The sequence below is a fragment of the Fusarium subglutinans genome, assembly GCF_013396075.1.
Source record: "Fusarium subglutinans strain NRRL 66333 chromosome Unknown NRRL66333_c0000286, whole genome shotgun sequence".
NCBI classification, from domain to species: Eukaryota; Fungi; Ascomycota; class Sordariomycetes; order Hypocreales; family Nectriaceae; genus Fusarium; species Fusarium subglutinans.
Genome location: NW_023502349.1, coordinates 28,711 through 49,727, shown reverse-complemented (window position 1 = coordinate 49,727; position 21,017 = coordinate 28,711). Strand labels below are relative to the sequence as shown.

The following is a 21,017-nucleotide window of genomic DNA, read 5'->3' as shown; positions in this document are numbered from 1 at the left end:
ATATTTTTATATTTTTATATTTTTATATTTTTATACTATAAAGTTTTAAAGTTTTAAATTATTTAAATAATTATTAACTATATATTAATTAGTAAATATATTTTATAATTAGCTTTTTAACTCTCTTTTAGCTTACCTCTATTAATTTCTCAGTAAGCTCCAGATAGTCACGGTTTACATCTTCCATTGATCCAAATGAACATGATCGCCATAACCCACCAAAACCCAATGAGTCCAAAACCTCGGTTAGTGAGGACATTGAGCCAGCGGCTCTCGAGACTTTTTGCGTCGATGACAGCGCCCGCAAAAGAGTGTGTGCAGCTCTGAGCGTCTCTGAATTCTGGCTGTGTAGCAATGTGTCATCTAACAAAGAGCGAATGGCTCCAGCTCTTTTTGTATGTCAGTTTTAGGACGCCCAAGTATCTCAATTGTCGAGACTCACAGTTGCTCTACCACGATAGGTCGTTCGCTGGCAAGTTTATTGAGCCAATCCAGACTGCGTCTTTGTACGGAGTCTTCCACATACTGGAAGTCAACAAGTTCGATTGCTGTGATCAGCAAGACTACATTATCCGGCATTCCTTCGAGGTCCGGCGATTTCCGCATCCCATTAGCAAAGCCAAGTTCATCAGCGTTAATGCCAGCAGACCATAGACTGTCTTTGAATTCGTCATTCTCAACCGCGCGGGCCGTCAGGAGAGACAGATATGGTGAGGTCTGAGTCATCTCGGCCTTTTCCCGACCCCCCACATTCGCGGTCATCATCTCTAGGAAAGAAGACAAGACACGCATGGTGATTTGTCTTGTCATGGTATCAGTGAGCCCACGCGCCAGACATGCACAGACCGCCAGGTGGAAGGTTTCTTCCTCGAAGTGTATACCATATATCTCTTCCAGGGGCAACGCAGCCTCGTCGAGTGGCGCTCGTCCTTGAAGAAGTAATGAGGCCATGCTGTCTCCTCGGAACTCTTCGCTCGTGCTTATATTCGCTAGCACTGCCTCAAGAAATTGTGCAGTGCAGTTAAACAGAGTCGCAGGCACTAACCGTACAAGTGACATAGCTAGCCAGAAAAGCTGCAGACCATAGCGTGATGCTGATGGGAGCTTTGCCATCATTTTTGATAGCGAAGTGACGATAGAGACAAGCATTTCACTGTTTTGGTCCTCTCCAAACCGATTGACGCTGTTCCTCAGAGCAACAAGTACTTGGTAGAGTAAATCATCATCGACCTCTTCCCGAGCCAAGCAACCCATGACCGCAAATGCACGCGGCTGAATAGCAGGATTGTTTTGGAAGGCCGTGCTTGCAACTAGGCTCATCCACCTCGATCGCCATGTATTAGCAAGGTCAACTGTCGGCGCAGCGACAGAGCAAATTTCAAAGAGAGCAGATGCGAGGTTTTCGGTCGCGGTCAAAGCGGGACCTGCGTCCTGTGAAGTCGATACCGAGGCACCTTCGCGAGGGAAGGATGGCGGCGCCGTGAAGATGTCGCTACGAGGATCGCATAGAAAGTCTAGACTGGCTCGCAGTTTACTAGAGCTGGCATCATCCAGGCTGAACGACGTACATACGGCGTGAACCGTGTTGACAAGCAACCGGTAAACAAGTAATCGAACCTCCTGAGTACCAGTGTTGGCCAACATGGTCACGATATGGAAGATCTCGGGGAGGAAAAGCTGAGATTGCACCCCGTTATCGAACGACAGTGCCAGACAGAACCGAAGCAAAACACAGATCTCAGACCAGACTGCGTTGTCTGGCAGGTATTTCGTTGGACGGAGCGATGATCGGTTGAGAGCTTTACGGAGCCTTGAAAGGATCTTGCCGCGCAAAGTAACAGTTCCAATACCAACCACAATAGATGCGATGACCTCTAAAGATTCATCATGCGCGCTATAGCTCATTGCTGACTTCAGGAGCTCATCCAGGAAAACCTCGAGCAAGATTTCGTCTTGAACGATCCTTGGCCACACAGACTGTTCCAAGGCAAAGGTGAGTGAATGATCCTGGACAGTCACATCGATGAGCTTTCGAAATAGAATTGCGACTCTTTCTCTCCCCTTCTCCCCGTCAAGCTCATTCGTGAGGATGTTGGTCCGCAAGCCGGGAAGCCAAGGAGCCATATAGGCAAGACTCAGAGGCTTCTGTTCATCCGGGAAGCTTTCCCAGCCCACGAAGAATTCTGTCAAAAAGTCTGATGTCAACTGAGGCTCGCTCAATGCCAACTCCTTACTAATGTCCACTACGAAACGGGTTGGATCTAAAGGAACAGAAACATCTGGAATAAAGTTAGTTGCTATGTTCGGAGGCGTTTTGATTTTATCTCGAGACTTACCTTTGGTGCAGACGATCCTTGAAGCAGAGCTGAATTTGAATGCCCGGCAAAGTGCCCCAAGAAGATTGTAGGAAGACAGCCTTAAGATATGATCATGACTCGACAGGTTCGCCAGTGAAAGATTCAGGAGCGTGCCTGGCACATCTTGCGGCCTGATGAGGCGCTCAACAGATTTATGAGCCCTGCTATCCTTGCCATATTTGGCCTTGGCACCCCGGATCGTCTGAAGCACATCTGACTTCTTTGGGCTCGTAAAGTACATCACGATCTTCCCGTTGTCAGCTCGTAAGCCAAAAGCCGAATCATCTTCAGTCTGTATGGAAGTTGGTGCTTCATCAACTTCGCCTAACCGGAAGATGTCATTCACGGTCGTGCCCAATCGGAATCCCGCGAAAATCTCTTGCTTTTTCGTGGTCGTTACTTGCACAAACTGACTGCCGACTTTAATGATTACTTCAATCTTACCCTTTGACTTGGACAGGCGGGTGATCGGTTGAAAGACATATCGTGTATCGGTCACGACACTGATTGTTTCCTTGGGCAAATGTAGCTGGCTAAGGTGAAAATGTGCTTGCAAGTCTTGAAGGCTTCCTATCAAATGATATTCGACATTTTTAGGGTTAAAAACGCCGTTCTCGTTCTTGGTACACACCCTCAGCAGGCGTCGAAAGCACCGCCTGCAAGTGAGGTTAGCTTAGAAGCCCGAGCCAGTCATCCTGAGCAGGCAACTTACTTGAATGCACTGTTCATGTTGTAAACATAAATACGGCTAAGGTTTTGTGACAGCTCCGAGGGTGTTAGAAGCTCCAACTTCTTGAACAGGTCATCCTGAGGCTCGTTGCGGCCATTATAGCAGGTCGCATCAATTAAGATGCCAAAGGGCCTGTGCCACAACCTGCTGGCAATTTTGAGGTAGCAATACATTAAAGTGTCATAGTCGATGCTCTCTGTCTCAATGTGACGCAAAATGACGCAGATTATAGACAAGCCGTCCTTGTTCATGTTCAGCCAATATTATGGTTAGTCTAATGTTTGGGACTCACCTTGCTTTCGCCACCATCGTAAACAGCACGTGCTGTCAAGAAAGACTCTGTACTTCGGAAGGCATTCCGGAGCATGAAGTTCTGGAATCGAGAGTATAGCGGTGGGCTATTGGATGAGACTTGGGGTCTGTTCCACGAAACAGCAAGCGGTGGTGGACCAAGATTCGCAATCAGGTTTCTCAGCGGTTCCAAGACCGGTGATCTCCCACGGACGACATCCCCAGATGTCCTACCGTAATCCTTTCTCTCGCGTGAGAGGAGTGTTTGGCGTACATGGTCCCAATGATCGTAGAGGAAACGATGCAGCGCAACACAGGATCCAAAGTCGAACGATTCCGTAGTGCCTTGCACCTCCAACTGATTGGGAGGAACCGAAATCTCGCGGAGGAACGTTGTAACATGATAAATATTCTGTGTCAAGAAGTCATTAAGGGGGAACATGTATGGCTCTTTTGCTCCAAACAGCACGTTATTGGCGAGGTTCTGTATGACCTTAGCAATGAGAAGTAAACCGCGCCGCATTTCTTTAGATGGTGCTGTCGATACGAGACCCTCGACTTCAGGAGCAACGATGGCTGGGCAAAAGAATCGTAGGAAGATGAAGGCTCCCACGGCTGTGTACTTGGCATCGGGAAACCGTGGCATGACTGCGTTTGATATGGTGTAGCAAATCTTGCGGAAAGCGGGTGGAATGTTGGAAGAAGACGCGCATATGTCGTCGATGAAAACCTTGGCCACAATACGCAACTGTAGAGCATTCTTCTGTAGCTCCTCTGTCGAGCTGACTCTTGCAGGGTCAAGCTCTAGATCGAGATCCTTGGATGTCAGCATAAGCCGCTCCAAGACCTTTTGAAGCGTCGTTCGAATATAGGAAGCACCCTTCCACTTGGCATAGACTGATAGCATCTTTGTTGCAACACACCCTCGTCGTAATATCTCAGCCTCATTCTCGGTGTCTTCAATCTCTTGTTTGATGAGTGCCTCCAAAAGCTCAAAGATCATTCCTCGCTGTTCGAAAACAGTGAGAAGGCAAATAGTGAGCTCGTCCACCTCGGTGCTGGGGCAAGCAACGGCCATCGAGATGGCCAGGGAGAGATCATTGGTCAGTAACTCAAGTAGTTCCTCGTACTTCTCACTCACAGCTGAGTCAGTCAGGTTGCTGAACTCAGTGCCTTGGATCAGGATGTTGTAAAGGACCTTGACGAAAGCGGTGCGAATCTCAACATTGTCGTGGTACCCAATATTAAGAGAGTGTTTGAGGCCAACGTCGATATTAGCACTAAGTAAATTGGACAAGATGGTGATGGCCAAATCTGAGTTTGATGCAGACTCTTCACGAAGAGTGACACTCAAATTCGTATCAGTCCTAGTCAATTCCGATGGCTCATGGTTAAGCAAGGACAGGAAGCGGTTGAAATATGTATGAAACATTTGCGACTTCATCTCGCTCATCCCAGCATCAGTATGGCTTTCAGAGGGTTGCAATGGCAAACGAAAAGTCAAATCAGCCAGTGATTTTAAACAAGCCTTGTCAAGGTCTTTCTGCACACGAGCCGTGTCATCCTGTCGGGAGCCAGGACCATGCTGAGGCGAGCGAGGGCGAGCAATCCAGCCGAAGATATATTCAAGTAGTTGGTTCCGAATGCGAACATCGTCCCGCAAGTTCAGGTGCTCTTTTCGCTTTGTCACCACTTCGCACAGGTGGCATACCCGGATCTTGACCCTTAACGTATTCGGTGTATCGGTGACGCCATCCAGGAACTTTGCAAAGTTAAGCGTGAGTGCACCCAAATGGACTGACGAGGCCGCGCCGAGGTCAGAGGGGCTTTCTAGTCTTTCCACAAGAGCCCGAAGTAGAGATGCAGCTTGCTCAGCGAATACCACCTCACTATCCTGATCTTTCTCGACGGGGGCCAGAGCTCCAGTGAATAATACTTCTAATTCAGATTCTAAGGCTCGGAATAGCGGGTAGTAAAGCGCAGGCGAGACTTCACTGGCAAGCACATCTCGCATTGCTTCGCGTACTCTCACATTGGCACAAGCTAAAAGCTGAATACTGAGTCTCAGATATCTTGTCAGGAGTGGTTCCTCGGAGTGCTCAGAAGAGACACGATCGATCCACCTTAGACCTCCAAGGGCAGGCTCTTCGAGGATAATAGCCTGGTCAGCGGTGCAAATGCCGCCCAAAGATGCCAAGAAACCTGAATAGTTTCGCCACTCAGCAAGCGCTCTTCCATCCACGATCTCGACAGTTGATGTTGAGACATCCTTTGCAAGATGAAGCCAACGATCGAATGCGGTTTCCCAGGCATTCACGATGCCTGTTGTTGGGAACTGCATGCGGCGCAGAAGACCCCTTACTCGCTTCTGGAATGCAACTAGTCCCGTGAACCGGAAGGCTGGAGAGGATATCTCGCGGTAGACTTCGGCGTTGCGAAGCACTGATGCCGAAGACTTTGCTGACTCAACATGTTTGTCGACGATCGAGCACTCTTGAATGAACAATCCTGTGCAGGAAGTCACCAGTTGACAAGTTGTAATGCTGGCAGAACAAAGGGATATAAGAAGCGTAGTTTCAAGCTTGGAAGATGCGTTGATGACATCCGGTGCGTCCCCTGGTACTTTGGCCAATTCCTGCAGCAAGTTAGCAGCCGATAACTATCGCGAACAGCATAACCGGAGGCACAGAAATGCATACCGGGATGTTCTTAAGAAGTAGTAAGCGTGCTTCTAGATAGTCTTGTAGATCGCGCAAGCTCTGGTCATCTTTCTTTGAGGTGACAGACTCGCATAAAGCAAGCAGAACTTTGGAGCTTGGGAGTTTCGTTAGCAGGTTCAAGATTGGCCGGGTATAGAGAAATGCGCTCACCTTCGACTCCAGATATCATCACGAAGTTCTTTTGTGCCGAAACGGTGCCCAGTATCGAATTGGCGATATGCCTCAAGGTGGCCTTGGAAGAGTCGGCTTGCAACGCCAGTGGCAAGTTTACGCACGGCCGGGTTCTCGGACAAGACGCAAAGAAGGAAGGACTTGAAGAAGCTATTATTCGAACCATCTTTTGACAGATCATCTAACAAGCGAGCTGGGGATGCATCCAAGAATTGGAGAATGCTGCAAACAAGCTCTGTCCTTTCGCTCCCTTGTCGACCCGTCGTATTGACAGCCTTGGCATTCTCGGTCTAAGGTAGTCAGTTGGAGACCAGCAGAAATGGGAAATCACCAATTCTCACCTCTAATTGCGTCCGCATGAAGGGTGTTGCCGCATCAAATAGTTCGTGGTACCTAAGAGCATATGGCTGCTGAGCGAAATACGTACAGCCCTGGACTGTAGCTAACTTAAAACTGCTTGGGGCATTTGAAGCGATACAGGTTTCAACAAAGCCGCTGACACTCGTATCGAGATTGAGATGAGTCAAGCTCACAAAGGCCGCGGTCATCATGTCCTGATCAAAGAGTCCGTATTCTGACGCGGTATGACGGCGAAAAACAGCATCGCGGACCTCATCCTGAACATCCAAGGCATAACTGACAAGAGCTGAGTCGCTTTCAACATCAAAATGTCTGGCGGCACGGAGCAGAGAAACCAGACAGTAAGCTGCTTGCTCGTTTCGATTGCGCGAAGCTTTTCTCAGTCCATCTAGAAAGGTAACTTTCTTCACCATGCTGCTGCTCTTCGCTTCGCGCATATTGCTCGCTACCTCAAAAACATCCGGCAAAAGGAAAAGCAGTGTGGTTTGCAGAGGGTAGAACAGACCCTTTCGGCGTCCGTTATCTGTCGCAGCTTGTGCCATGTCAAACAGCGTATCAGCTCCACCATCAAGTCGCTTGTGAAGCTGGTGAAGCTGCACAAACTCACGGGGAAACCGATCCAGCCATCTCATGATCAGCAATGGAGAGACTACAGCAATGGTGTTTTGGTAAGGCTTTCGAAAGTGTAGGAAGCTTGAGCAGATCTCTTGTATAACTTGACCCAGCTTTGGGCCATCAACCCAGAAGAAAGAGAGCAATCGCAGAACGACGAGGGCTGCTCTCTCAGCATCTTGAGTAGATCCAGGCGCAGAGATGCCAGGTTGCGTAACAATACTAGTTCGAATAGTGTATATGACATTCCTTAAATAGTCGAAGGCGGCCGTCCAACTGGAAGTAGTGACATACTCGGTCACAGTCTTGATGTGGATGTCCATCTCCACCAACGTATCTGCAAACCTCTCATCGCTTGGGGGGGAGCTATCGGCGTCGGAGGAGACAGAGGAGCTTTCAGGTCGAGTGACGGAGACATTGCGCGTCGAGACTTGGTCAAGTAGAGTCTGGGCTGGGAGTATACAGTTCTCAGGGATCGGTTCAAGGAGGTGCTTGAACGCGTCGAAAAGGCGGCTCACAAGTACTTCGTCCAGCGGAGGAGGAGCCGGGGCCGGTTCTACATCTGCGTCCTGTGAGAGAGAGGCCCAATGGGAAGAACAGCAGTCTGCAATAACGGCAACGATGTAGAGCTCGGAGGCCAAGATATGGCTGGGGTGGTCGGCGACAGCTGCGTAAGGGCGAGCAAGGTCCTCGAGTAGAACCAGAAGCGACGCGATGACTGTGGATATGGATGTGTTCCCTAGCTCGACCAAGGTGGCTCTTGTAACGTGGAGGACATCGTCTTGCTGTAGGCTCTGGCCACTGGTGCCAGCTCGATGGGGAAGCTATTGAGAGATACCCAATGTCAGTCAACCCAAGCCACTAAGGGAATTGATCGCAAGCTGCCTCGCGCATGGGATATGCAGATGCTTACTCTGGTAGCGAGCCTGTCGACAAGGCAGCCGACTAGGCTTGCGTCGCAATTCATGATCGCGACAGCATTGAGCGTGGATACGCAGACTTGATTTGGGAGAGATCAAGTTGGGAGTCGCTCGTCCCTCTGACCTGACCGAGCAGGCATTGCCCAAAGGTCACTGCGTTCGTGCCAAACCCCGCGAACTGTCCCCACAGGGGTAGCACGCATAGGGGAGCTCGCCGTTTTCAGACATCTACGACTTGAAAGGTAACTAACGACAGTGGACAACGCATAAATTATTGTTTTATCATGAAACTGAAGCGTAAGCACCTAGAAGTTTTCAACATCAATTCCGTATCCAGAAGCACATCATGTATTTTATATTCCCCAATTCCTTGCTATGTTCTAGCTTAGTACTTACCTAGCTACCTGGACTAAGCATCCAATTCTCACCCCCAAATGCATATCTCAATGCTAGCAGTCTTTGTTCAGCAACTAGGTACGAATGAATCAGAAATAGTCTAGTTGAACCTCAAATACCAGCGACGGCTTCCAGCATCTCAGGAGCTCAAACACAATCCATTTAGGTGTTCATAATCAATAAATAAAGGCCAAACCCCCGAGCTCCACTGCTCTGGTATGATTCAATTTACCCCATCTTGAGTTGGTCATGCAAAATATCGTATATAATGTTCGTTCCCCAAAGCTTTGATTGAGAACTCATTCATTTCCCCGCCATCCCTACGCCTTTATTTCCACAGACTATCTGTATGACCGTCCACCTCGGTGGTTACCCCGAGAACCATAGCCTCCTGATCCTCGTCCTCTGTCATAGGATTGTCCTCCGTACCCTTGATAACCGGAAGCACCGTGAGGATGGGGCGGTGGGCCTCTGTATTGGCTGTTATAGCTTGGAGCACTGCCGTGGCGGTTGTCGTACTGCTGGTGGTTGTAAAAATGTGCTGGTGGGGGCGGCGGTGGTACACCGATCCCGAATCCAGGGGCTCCTGGTGGTGGAGGCACATGAGAAGCAGCCGGCGGAGGGTAATGGCCATTGGACCGACCATATCCTCCATGGTGTCTGTCATGCTGAGGCCCGCGCGACATACCAGGGCCATTGTAGCCACCTCGATTGTTCCCCCCTCGTCCGAAGCCGCCATTTCTGCCTCCACGGTTGGCTTTGTTCCGGATATCTTGAATGTCACTTTGTGTGAGAGCAGGCTTCGGAAGCTGAACCCCACGAAGCAGCATCGACTTGTGTGTTTGTGAAACGGAAGGCATATCGTAGTAGACGCTAGAACTATTAGCCAAACAGAAACTGTGGGTTATGGGCGCGGTGTCATACCTGACAGATCGATCATAATCGAGATTGGGCATACCATTCCTCTCAAGAGGGTACTTCAATTCTTCATGGGGAACATATCCATCCTTCTTTTCGACCTTGCCTGACAAGCCGTCACTCTTTTTCGGGTTCAGCTTGAATTTGGAGTCCCCTTGTTTCTTGGAGTAGAACTTGGTTAGAACGTCATCGTACAGGCTCTCATGGGCTTCTGAGAAGATCAAAACATCTCTGCCCATTTCGTTACGTGCTGAATCCGCTGCACTGAGTTCCGGGTATTTTGCTTGAACGGCGGCTAGTAGGCGAGGCATCTCAATGAAAGGAAGCAAAGCAACACCTTGCCAAGCCATCTTCTTGCCGTTGAGGTCAATTTCAAAGTCTTCCGGATAGAAGTCAATGATGTTGCTTTCAGGGTTGAGCATGAGGTCGTGGAAAACCTCAGGAAGGGCGTGGCGTGATGCAGCCGGCAAGACGCTCATCAATTGCTCGAATGGCTTAGATATTCTGCCCTTCTCGAAGGAAATCTTCATCTTGTCGATGTCTTGAAAGTCGGCTGCGAATGGGGCATAATGATATGGGTAATACCACTCCCAAGAGGGGCACCCCTGGAAGTAGTACAGCAAGACCCAAGCAAGACCCTCAACGTACGCCCGTGCGACCTCGTGACGAAACTCAATGTCTTGGGGATCTTTATGGAATTTCTTCTCGTAGTATCGATCAGCATAGCCGTCCTCCCAGAGACGCACATCATCGACTGGGCCCTCCTCGGTCGGGGCTGCTGGAGTTGGAGCATTGGATGTATCTGGAGTCGAGCCATCCCCTTCTTCGAGTGTTGATGCCTTTCGTTTGCCTAGAGCGGAAGCAGAATCTTGATCCGCTTCCGCTGGTTTCGCGGTTGACAGTGACTTCTGCGACTGGAGCTGGGCTTTGAGGACACTCGCGGCGCTCTTGTTGGCAACGTTCGCATCTGGCGCGTTACTGCGGTTCACAATCATGTCGTGCGTCAATCTATGCTCGTTCGGTCCAGAGAAGGAGGTAATGGGTTGGAGTAGCACATTGGCAGGGTTTTCGAGGCCATTTATCTTCTTAGGATGGGCAGGTCCACCTTGACGTCCACCACGGCCGTTGTTCTCATTCTGCAGCTTTCTCCGCTTGAAGTTGGCCTCACGGCGGTCTTCCTGTTCTTTTCGCCGCTTGAAGATACCATCTTCTTGTTTGGCCAACCCGCTCAGAATCACCTGCGCTCTTTCGAGATCGATATGCCCATCTTTGGTAACGTAGCCACCCATAACGGGCAGATTATCTTTCCAGATTTTGGTTAAAGTATCAATTCCATGCTCTCGAATTTCCAGGGCTGGAAGATGCGGTAAGAAATCGTTACCAACAAAACAGCACATGAAGATCCAATCGTCAACAGCACGTTCCACGTCGAAGCGGAAGGGCAAGTTAGGGACGCTAAGCTCAACTTCGAGGTATTCTCGCAATACAGCGACATGAAGCCAGATGAAAGGCTTGAAGGCGACACCTTTGTCCTTCTCGTCGTGTTCGCCATCTTTCTTCTTTTCCTCGCCGCGGCAATTCTGGGCATCGTGTCCTTTCTGGCCACAGAGCTTACACAAACGAGCCTTCTGTTCTTGAAAGAAAACGTCTTCGCGGAGGACACGGAAATGAGGCTCATGGGTTGCGAGCCCCAGCATGATAAGATCGGCATCAAGACCATATATCACATGCCGAGTGTTGGGGTCATGGTCTGGTGATGCCCGCTGGGACCGAACAAAATTCATGATCTTGTGCTCTCCCTCTCCGGGAACAGTAGCATCAGAAATGATGATTTTGAGTTTCGCCCAACCAGGATCCGTGTTGAGTTTGTACTGACACCAATATCTCAGGCTGAGGGCGAGAATGTCCATGAAAGGCGTTCCAGGTGTGATCGAGTTTGAGTCGAATGCCTTTTTCAGGACAGTCTCTTCACTTTCGGCCGTCAAATTGCCTCCATTCTGCTGTTTTAGAAGTTTGATAAGTTCTTGCTTGTCCTTCTCTTTCTCTTGGGCTTCTTGTGCGGAACGGAATCGTCTTGACCGTTGCTGGTTCATCTTGGCTCGAGGTGCAACACCATCTATGGGGTTTGTTAGCTTTTAACAAATAAATTACGTGTACAGCCCCGGACAAAGTGCAGAAACTGAGCTAGAGAAAGAAAAAAAGACCCAACATACCAACTGCAATCATGAGTATCTTTCGGGGCCGAACCATGTTCACCACGCGATCGGTATATCTGAAGACTTCCATCATCATTTCCTCCTCATCTTTAGGAGCTGGTCGATCTTCAGGATGAGAACAAGGATGAACGATGCCGTTCATGTCGAGATACAGGTTATCAAACTCTTCGCCATTCGGGTTTGGGCGAGTCGTGTCGACAGGAATCGTGGAGCCATCTTCCATGGTAAGGGGCTGATCCTCAATTACCGGCGAGATAATCTTAGGATATCTGGAAGAAAGCCATCGGAAAGCCGCGGGAATACCCATCGTAGCGATCCTGCGGAAGTCGACTGTTCGGAAATTTGTGGTGAGCTCGTTGCGCGAGCAGACTCCGGTTGAATAGAGACAATGCGGGTACAAAACCTGGGACTCAGGAAATAAATGTCTCTCACAAGACGTGTCGCATCAATTAGTTGAGGCGACAGCGCGTTAAGGCCAGGCGAATAGGTCCCCCGGTTGTTGTTTGAAGGAAGACAAAAATTATGTGTAGGACGAAGGCTGTCGCTTTTCGAATCGCGACATGATTCTTTGACTGTTAGCTCGGACCCTGAGCCACACCGTTATGCAAGTGAGTGGGTATCTGTGGCTGCAAGGTGGGGCCTCAAATCCACTTATTGAATTGCGTCTTAATCAGGAATTATGCAGCAATGGAGTTGGCATGCCTGGTCCCATCTTCTCCTGACAAGCTGGCCAGAATAAAGAAGCCAATACCTAGTGTCGACTAATTAGGATAGCTTCCTCAGTGATATTCACCAACAGAGAAGACGTTATTAACAGTCGCCGGAAGGGCTCCATGCAACCTCTCGAATTCCTTTGAGCCGTATGGCATTGAGGCGCCACAATCATGTTCTCTATTGCCAGCGCGCCGGCGAAACAATCGGTTGGTGAGACCATCGACGTTCTAAGCGGTCGCCTCAGTTCAGCAACTTTGCTAGAAGACCGAAGAGCTGCAATTCTGGGTCTTCGTAGCTTCGCCAAAGATTATCCAGCTTCTGTGGCTTCGGGTGCCCTGAGAAGTCTCATAGGGAGTCTAAGCAAAGACGGTGAAGATGTCGACACCGTCAAAGTGGTACTCGAGACGTTGTTAATGCTCTTCAACCCTAATGAAGATAGTCCCGAAGCTTCAGAGGAGATCGCACTATGGTTGGCCGACGAGTTCACCCAACGCCAAGAGAACATTACGTTACTGCTCGATTTCCTTGAAACAAACGATTTCTATTCCCGTCTATATTCCTTACAACTACTAGCCGCCATACTCTCGGCACGTACAGAACGCACTGAGGAATGTATCTTTACTGCTCCCCTCGGGATACCGCGGCTGGTTTCCGTCCTCGATGACCAACGCGACGCTATACGCAACGAAGCTATCATTCTCCTGACCTACCTCACACCAACATCGATCGAGATACAGAAGCTGGTGGCTTTTGAGAATGCTTTTGAGAGATTGTTTGCCATCATCGAAGCCGATGGAGCTCTCGTAGAAGGAGGTCGCACTGTTGAGGACTGCCTGATCCTTTTGGCTAACCTCCTCCGGTCAAACAGCTCAAACCAGGCCCTGTTCCGGGAGTCGGGCTGCATGAACCGTTTGGCGGATTTATTAGGTCGAGTTCTAAAACCTCAAGCTGATGGGTCTGAGATCGCTTCGTGGGCAGCAGCGCAACGAAATCGAAACGTTTATGCTTTCCTCGCCGTCATTCGTCTGTTTGTTGTCAGGGGCTCCGCAGGTACCTCGTTGAATCAAACAGCTATATGGAAGCATGGTCTTGCCTATCACATTCTACAACTGGCCTTCAGCCATGAGGCGCAAACACAAATCAAGGCCGAGGTTCGATGATTTGATTGCTCCCGGAAGGTGATTTCGTTGACATCATATAGGCTCTGATCACTTGTGGTGACGTGATTCGGCAAAATGCACCTCTTCAGGAGACATTTGCTCAGATGAGGGTTTTGGCTCCTCTGGCTAAAACTGGCACGGCCGATGGACAGGCCAGCCAAGGCGAGAAAGTGTTTGTCATCGACGGCTTATTAGACCTAACATTGTGTCTGCAGGACCTCCAAGAATTCGATGTTCGTTTTGCAGCGGCTGAGTGCCTACAGGCTTATTTTTCACGTCACCCAGCTGTCAGACTGCATTTTCTTGGCCGCGCCATTGAAGGACATCAATCCGGGGCCAACGAGTCTTCGAACGTTTTGACTGTTCTTCTGCAGCCTCCAGTTGAGTCTTCGGATCCATACAGACAATGGTTCGCTGCTGTGATCACTTTCCATCTCTTGCATGAAAACTCGGAAGCCAAGTCAGAAGCCATGGGCTTGACTGAAGGTGATTCGGAAGACGGGGAAGAGGTTGTGACTGCCATCCAAACTCTTTCAGCTCACGTTGCGTCAGGCCTTCGTAGAGGCGACAATACGCGGGTTTTGGTCGGTTATCTTATGCTACTATTGGGCTGGCTTTTTGAGGATCTCGATGCAGTGAACGACTTTCTCGCCGAGGGAAGCAATGTTCAAAGCCTAATTCAAGCTGTTTCACAGCCTCCAGCCAGAGGCGGGGGCGAGATCGTTCAGGGACTGTGCACAATGTTGCTTGGAGTTGCTTACGAATTCTCAACAAAAGACTCACCAATCCCAAGAGCAACATTACTCTCTATCTTAACGGCTCGTATAGATCGAGATGTATACCTAGACCGCCTATCAAAACTTCGCAGCCACCCTTTTATTCGTGATTTCGAAGTCTTACCTCAAAAGCTGGACGCTTCGTCTCCAGGGCGACTCCCCGATGTCTTATTCGACAGGGAATTTGTTGAGTTCTTCAAGGACAACTATAGCCGAATAGCACGTGCTATTGACAGAGAACCCGGCATGGAGATCTCTGTCGTCACCAACGGTGTTCAGAAAGGTGTTTCAAGGGAACTTGTAGACTCTCTCAGGAGCCAGGTTGAGGAAAAGCAGAATGCTGTGAACGAGATCCAGGAAAAGCTAGCAGTACTTCAGGGGCAGTTAGGACAGGAACAGGCAGATCATCGCAGATCAAAGGAAACCGCTGCCCTAGAAATGCAACGGGTCAAAACCGTGAATGAAGGATTACAAAAGCATCATAGCGAAGAGCTGCGGTAAGTGCCTCCATTACCAACTTGTACTGACCCTACTGAAACGGCTACAGGAAGCTTCAGGGTCAATTGGCGTCGAAGGAGAATGATCAGCGTAAGCAGGTTGCTCAATTGCAATCTCAATATTCGATCAAGGAGAACGAGTATCAAAAGCAACTTGCTCAGCTGCGTTCACAGCAAACAGCACAAGAAAACGATCATCAGAAGCAGCTCGAACAAGTCCGAAAAGTGGCCGAGGCCGAAACAGAGAAAATCAGACGGAGGACAGATGCTGAAGTGGCAGATCTCAAAGCGAACATCAGTCGTCTCGAAGTTGTTCTGATGAAGGTGCGTGCCTGTTATCCCAGCCATTACGGTGTGTACGAGTGTAGTCGGCTAACATTGGCTCAAACATAGTCCCAAAAGGAGTACAATGCACTACAGCTGCAACGCAAGAACGAGATAGATATGCAAAGAGAGAAATATGAGAAGGTGCTAGGGCACCTTCGTCAGGAATACGAAGACTTCAAGATCCAGTCTAAGGCTAAAGCAGATGAGAAACAGGCCAGGTTCAAAGAGGAACTGCAAAGCCTCTGCGATAGAAAAGATGCTGAGATAGACGCTTATCGAGAGCAGAATCAGGTGGACCTGGAACATCAGAAATTGAAGACCAAGGAAGCAGAAGAGAAGTGCCAGAGCCTCGAGAAGCAGCTCGGCGGAGGAGACGCTGGAAAGAAGGATTTGGAGGCTAAGCTCAAGAAGGTATGTGATTATCAATATGTCTTGATCGAAGATAGTCAAGAAACTCATATGTCTCACAGATGGAATCGGAACTGTCAGCTGCCAACAAAGCAAAGGACGCAGCCGAGAAGCAACTATCAGAATCGAAGGAGGCAGCAAAAGAGGATGCTGAGAAGGCTAAAGAGGCGACTGAGAAGAAGCTGCAGGAGTCAAATGAGGCTAGAGAGACCACTCAGTCCGAACTTGATGACCTCCTAATGGTATTTGGCGATTTGGAGGAAAAGGTGGCCAAATACAAGGCGAGTCAAGAAACGCGGTGCTCATATTTGCATACTATATACTAACTGCCTTGACTACAGGCTCGTCTCGTTGAGCTTGGAGAAACCGTATCAGACGGCGAGGACGATGATGGTGAGGAAGACGATGACGACGACGACGACGACGATGATGAAGGAGAAGAAGACGACCAAGAGTCTGAGAATAACGATGACGAAAAGGAAGAGACGAAACAGAAGCCGAAAGCCAAAAAATGAACAAGGTACATCAGAAAAGTCGTCAAACAGACAGACAGAGAGACAGAGAGATATATGCGATATACCCCCTTACAGACATATCATATATATTAACAGCAAACACCTCGCGGATTGCATCTGGATGGTTACCTCGCCATGCGTTTGCAAAGCCTTGCCTTTAACTCTCTACCTATCATGACCCAGAAAAAAATTCCCCAACAGGGCATAGCCTTCTCCAATCACCGTGATCCCACAAAATATTCTCCAAGCTAAGGTTAGGTTAGCTAACTCGGTGCAAACCAAACCAAACCAAACCAAACCAAACCAACATTCAATACTGGCCACTCGAGTTCTTGGTTCAAATTTTTGTCTTCTCCCAAAGGAAATTATACTTGGTTTGATCTGGCCTTGTCTTGCTTATATTGCAGTGAAAGGGGGAAAATGTCCACTCACGAATCTATCTCTGATGAGGGCGAATGGCTCGACCTGGAATCGGATGAGGAGTCAATCCCCATTACATCCTTCTTCAGCGCCCAAACCTTCCCTACTGTTGCCGCTATGCTCAATGATAGCAGCAAGAATCATGGTTTCAGCTTTGCCGGCTATGTCCAAAAGCTTCAGCTTGACTTTCACGGTGCTGTCAAGCTCGTCAACTTTGTTCGTGATAATGTAAAGAATGGCACACCATTGCCCAAGGAGATTTCTGCAAAAGACCTCGCAGACGAGAAGTACCTTCAGCCTGTTCTGGAGAACGATGCTCTCATCTTTTCTCTGGACGAAGTATTGGAGAGCATTACCGACGACCAAGCAGCTGGATCCAGCGATGGAAATCTCAAGGCCCGTAACAGGGAACTGGAGGAGGAGCTCGAGAAGCTCAGGGATCAATTTTCCAGCTACCGCTTGACGGTTCAGCAGACACTTGATAAGCGATGGGGCGATGATACTGAGACGGCTGCAACGGAGAAGAAGGATGACTCTGCCTACTACTTCGAGTCGTACGCCGCACATGGTACATCCCACCACTTATCGATATCTTGATCTGTTTGTTCATACTGACTGTGTCCAGAAATTCACGAGACCATGCTGAAAGATGCCGTACGAACTGATGCGTATCGTGACTTCATCTACAACAATAAGCACATCTTCAAGGACAAGGTCGTCCTTGATATCGGATGTGGCACCGGTAAGCCTAGTCATGATTTCGATCTTGACTCAACACACTAAAGTTTTTGACCTAGGTATTCTGAGCATGTTTGCTGCAAAGGCTGGCGCTAAGCAAGTCATTGCTGTTGACAAGTCAGACATCATTGTCAAGGCTAGGGAGAATATTTTCCATAACGGTCTGTCCGATGTTATAACAACTCTCAAGGGTGCCATCGAGGATGTCAAGCTGCCTGTAGACCAGGTTGATATTATTGTCAGCGAGTGGATGGGCTACTGTCTTCTCTATGAGGCTATGCTTCCAAGTGTCTTGTATGCTCGAGACCGTTACCTGAAGCCTGATGGTATTCTCGCGCCCAGCTCTGCCACAATCTGGATTGCCCCCATTGCCGACCCTGAGTATGTTTCGGACCACATCTCTTTCTGGAGGGATGTTTACGGCTTTGACATGAAGACTATGCAAGAAGGTATCTACAAAGAGGCCCGTGTCGAGGCCATGCCACAAAGTTCTGTCTGTGGTGAACCCTACCCCTTCAAGGTGCTTGATCTCCATACCGTCAAGACCGAGGATCTTCAGTTTAGCGCCAGGTGGTCGTCGAAACTCACCCGTGAGGTCGAGAATGTCGACGGGCTCCTCATTTGGTTCGACAACTTCTTCACGACATCCAGAAGCGACCCAGTACCCCCTGCCGAGACAACACCAGAGACCTGGGACAAGAAAGACCAGGGAGGCGTCGCATTCACTACAGGCCCTTCTGGCACTGTCACACACTGGAAGCAGGGCCTTCTTCTCGCTCCTCCAGAGGCCACATCGTCTGCCAAGTCGCCCAAGAGTCTCTCCGGAGATATCGTTTTCGCGGCAGCTGACGACAATGCCCGAGCGCTGGTTCTCAGGGCTTCTTGGACTGATTCTGAGGGTGGTACAAGGAAGCATTCATGGCAGCTGAAATAGACGCATCTTTTACCAGGCTTGGACACGGCCAGCAAAGTCTGAGAAGATGGTGTCCCCACGAGTCGAATACGGTACGCGATGCAGTCACAGATGAGGCACATTCAGGCCTTGCAGCAAGAGGTTTACAATGCTCAGGAAGCCCTCGCCAAGAATGAATCCCTGAAGGGGGTCAGGGTGGTTTCGACATGAATGGACAAGATACGTACCGAAGCAAGGATGATGAGAGGGGTCTGCGTCCGTCGCGCGACACAAGTCCAGTACCATGCAAACAGACCGCCAACGGTTCGAGCCAGTGTGAAAGATGGGACGTTATACATGCCTTGTCAGGTGTCAGCGAAAGTATCTCCCTCGGGGTCAAATATAGCCAACTTACCAACGGCGACAGCAATGCCACCAGGAATCAGAGGTCGCCATCTCTTACCGATAGCGAGCGTTCTGGTGATAGTTGCAAATGAGAATAGAACCGCAGCTCCAATGGCCCATTCCTTGACACGATATGGTAGTCCAGAACCTGTGACAAGCCTTGCAGTGAATATCCAGACGTAGGCGGTTGGTACCTGGAAGAGATCACCAGGAATCGTATATACGCTGCATTTCAACTGTCTTAGCCAGGTCCTCTTTCAAGTGTGAGATGGTGAAGTGATAGGTAACCTACCTCGTGTAGACACGGTAGATGAAAGCACTCAGAACAGCACCGACGCTTGCTCCAATGACTTGACCCCAGAATTGGGCTTTCGGAGCTGCTCCCAGTAAGTGCCCGGTTTTCAGGTCCTGCATGAGATCGCCAGCTTGCAAAGCACCAGCTTCGGACTATGGCAGGTTAGAACATTTACCTGAAGATGTAGGCATAGGAATCACTTACTACAGCACCAGCGATCAGGTTGATCAAGACACTGGACTTGTGAGTCTGAGGGATGATAAAGGCAAAGAATAGCTGCGCAAGTTTGCTAATGCCAGATACGGGGTTCAGATCCGTCTCACCCAGCGCCCTAACTCCCATGATACTTAACACCAGGGCCATGAGAACAGCAATTGTGGTGGCGTAGAGCGGTACAAGGTTGCCAAAGACCAAGTGAATAGTGAGGACGCACAGAGCTATCGAAGCAAGAAGGCCGATCGTTACCATACGGGGCCCAATGCGCTGGTGGGGAGGAGCATCTTCCTCATCGTCATCGCGGACAGGGGCATTTTCATCAGCTCCATAGCGCCTCTGAGAAGCCTCAGTCTCGTTACTCAAGAGTGGTGAATAGTCATGGCTCGGGTTCTTCCACAAGCCAGAGACGCCATGTTCCTGTACTCTCTGGCGTAGGGAAGACATAATCCCAGTAACCCGTTGGCTGGCAAAGATTCCACGGAGGGCAACGTAAGCAAGGCTGACAATTGCATCTGCCAGCATAATTGCCAACGAGATCCAGATGATCCATCCTTTGCTACCATGTTCCCAATCATCAACATCTCCAGGCGCCCATCCCCGAGATTTGGCCAGAGGACTGAGGATTCCCCAGCCAACTACAGCACCAAGAAGCATATGCAGCGTCGTTTCGGTCCCCATTATGATTCCCTGGCCGATATAAGCAAAGCTGGGGTTGAATGCCCAGAGCCATGTGTGAGCTGCGGCAGAACCAAAGATTGGCAAGTTGCGCAGTATGGGGAAGAAATATGTCGCCAGAGTATAAAGCCCAGAGCCACCAAAACACAAAAGTAGCAATTTGATATTGGCTGCCCAGTCTCCTATGTCCGACACGTCATCACCAGCATTCTGTTGATGCTCCTGGTCCGTAGCAGCCCGTCCAACGGTTTCTGGTTCAAGAGGCTCGTCACGAGGAACGAGACTTGCAAAGCCGCCTTTGGAAGCAGCGTCAAGCTCGTCTTTGGTGGATTGGCGGCCTTGTCCATGCAATACTGAGATCAGCACGGCCGTACTGAACCCACTGGGAAATTTGAGGCGCTCTCGGATGATGACTTGCTTGCGTCTGGTGGATATCAGCAAGATTGAAGCAGAAAGACATGGATCATATAATGGCTTACAGGGGAACAGCAAAGACGACGCCAAAGTAGCAGAGTCCCAAAGACCAGATGATGAGCTGCCAGGTACTCAGGTCGATCGGGCCCTGCTCATCTTGAGCCAAGAGATAGTTCAATGCCGGAATCTGCCTCACTAGTCAGAACAGCCTCTTGATAAAATATGAGTCTAGATGACATACAACGCCAACAAAGCCGCATCCCAGTGGCATAATAGCCATGCCACAAGCTACGCTCTGGAGCAATACATTCTCAACAGGAGAAAACGGAAACCTTAGATGCGGCGCAAGGAGTCTGAAAATACCAAAGCCCATGAGACTCGCAGGCATTGACATGATGGAAACCCATCCTGTCTGCAAGCCAAAGTACATATTGGAGAAGCAGATGATGGTGCCAACTGCGAGACCAGCTACAACGCCTCGCAGCGTGAAACTGCGCCCTGGAACCACGCGTGTCGCCATTCTCTTCTCTTTTTTTTTTGTTTTTTTTAGGGGGGGGTTCGCCTGTAAGCAGCTAACGAACGGCGATGTTTGGTTCAGGGACGCGTTAGAGGGATGGTTGTGACGTTAAGTGAGATGAGATACGTGAGGTACCTTAGGTACCTAGGTACCTAGTAGTTAACCATATTACTAAGCGAACCAACCCCACATTCCGATATCCGGGAGACTTTCCGCTAATAACTTATCGACGGTTAACACCTCTGTACTTTAATAATTTACAGGTACGGAGTAGGTAGGTACCTATCTTAGGTACCTACCTACTATCACATCGACCTCACAAGATACAGGTGAGTACTCTGTAGGTTAGTAGGTACT

General features: G+C 49.4%; 5 protein-coding genes across 5 annotated transcripts; 2 read left to right on the top strand and 3 right to left on the bottom strand.

Annotated features, from left to right (window-relative positions):
- Positions 1-438: 438 nt before the first annotated feature.
- On the bottom strand, positions 439-8,208 carry FSUBG_12743 (neurofibromin 1; the record flags this gene model as incomplete). The annotated part of the gene is made up of 8 exons (XM_036677561.1): positions 439-2,279; positions 2,337-3,013; positions 3,070-3,329; positions 3,380-6,013; positions 6,078-6,192; positions 6,249-6,559; positions 6,611-8,065; positions 8,155-8,208. The coding sequence occupies 8 exons, from the start codon at positions 8,206-8,208 to the stop codon at positions 439-441; spliced, it is 7,347 nt and encodes a 2,448-aa protein (XP_036531797.1).
- Positions 8,209-8,898: 690 nt separating this feature from the next.
- FSUBG_12742 (5' 3' exoribonuclease 2) lies at positions 8,899-11,998 on the bottom strand (the record flags this gene model as incomplete). Its single annotated transcript, XM_036677560.1, has 3 exons — positions 8,899-9,430; positions 9,482-11,591; positions 11,689-11,998. The coding sequence occupies 3 exons, from the start codon at positions 11,996-11,998 to the stop codon at positions 8,899-8,901; spliced, it is 2,952 nt and encodes a 983-aa protein (XP_036531796.1).
- Positions 11,999-12,575: 577 nt separating this feature from the next.
- On the top strand, positions 12,576-16,088 carry FSUBG_12741 (Intracellular transport USO1; the record flags this gene model as incomplete). The annotated part of the gene is made up of 6 exons (XM_036677559.1): positions 12,576-13,556; positions 13,607-14,838; positions 14,889-15,162; positions 15,232-15,576; positions 15,636-15,815; positions 15,915-16,088. The coding sequence occupies 6 exons, from the start codon at positions 12,576-12,578 to the stop codon at positions 16,086-16,088; spliced, it is 3,186 nt and encodes a 1,061-aa protein (XP_036531795.1).
- Positions 16,089-16,508: 420 nt separating this feature from the next.
- FSUBG_12740 (arginine n-methyltransferase 3) lies at positions 16,509-18,180 on the top strand (the record flags this gene model as incomplete). The annotated part of the gene is made up of 3 exons (XM_036677558.1): positions 16,509-17,076; positions 17,134-17,250; positions 17,306-18,180. 3 exons carry the CDS (start codon positions 16,509-16,511, stop codon positions 18,178-18,180), a joined length of 1,560 nt encoding a protein of 519 aa, XP_036531794.1.
- Positions 18,181-18,264: 84 nt separating this feature from the next.
- FSUBG_12739 (oligopeptide transporter) lies at positions 18,265-20,663 on the bottom strand (the record flags this gene model as incomplete). Its single annotated transcript, XM_036677556.1, has 7 exons — positions 18,265-18,339; positions 18,387-18,499; positions 18,554-18,768; positions 18,836-18,990; positions 19,043-20,153; positions 20,209-20,330; positions 20,385-20,663. The coding sequence occupies 7 exons, from the start codon at positions 20,661-20,663 to the stop codon at positions 18,265-18,267; spliced, it is 2,070 nt and encodes a 689-aa protein (XP_036531793.1).
- Between the last annotated feature and the right edge of the window lie 354 nt (positions 20,664-21,017).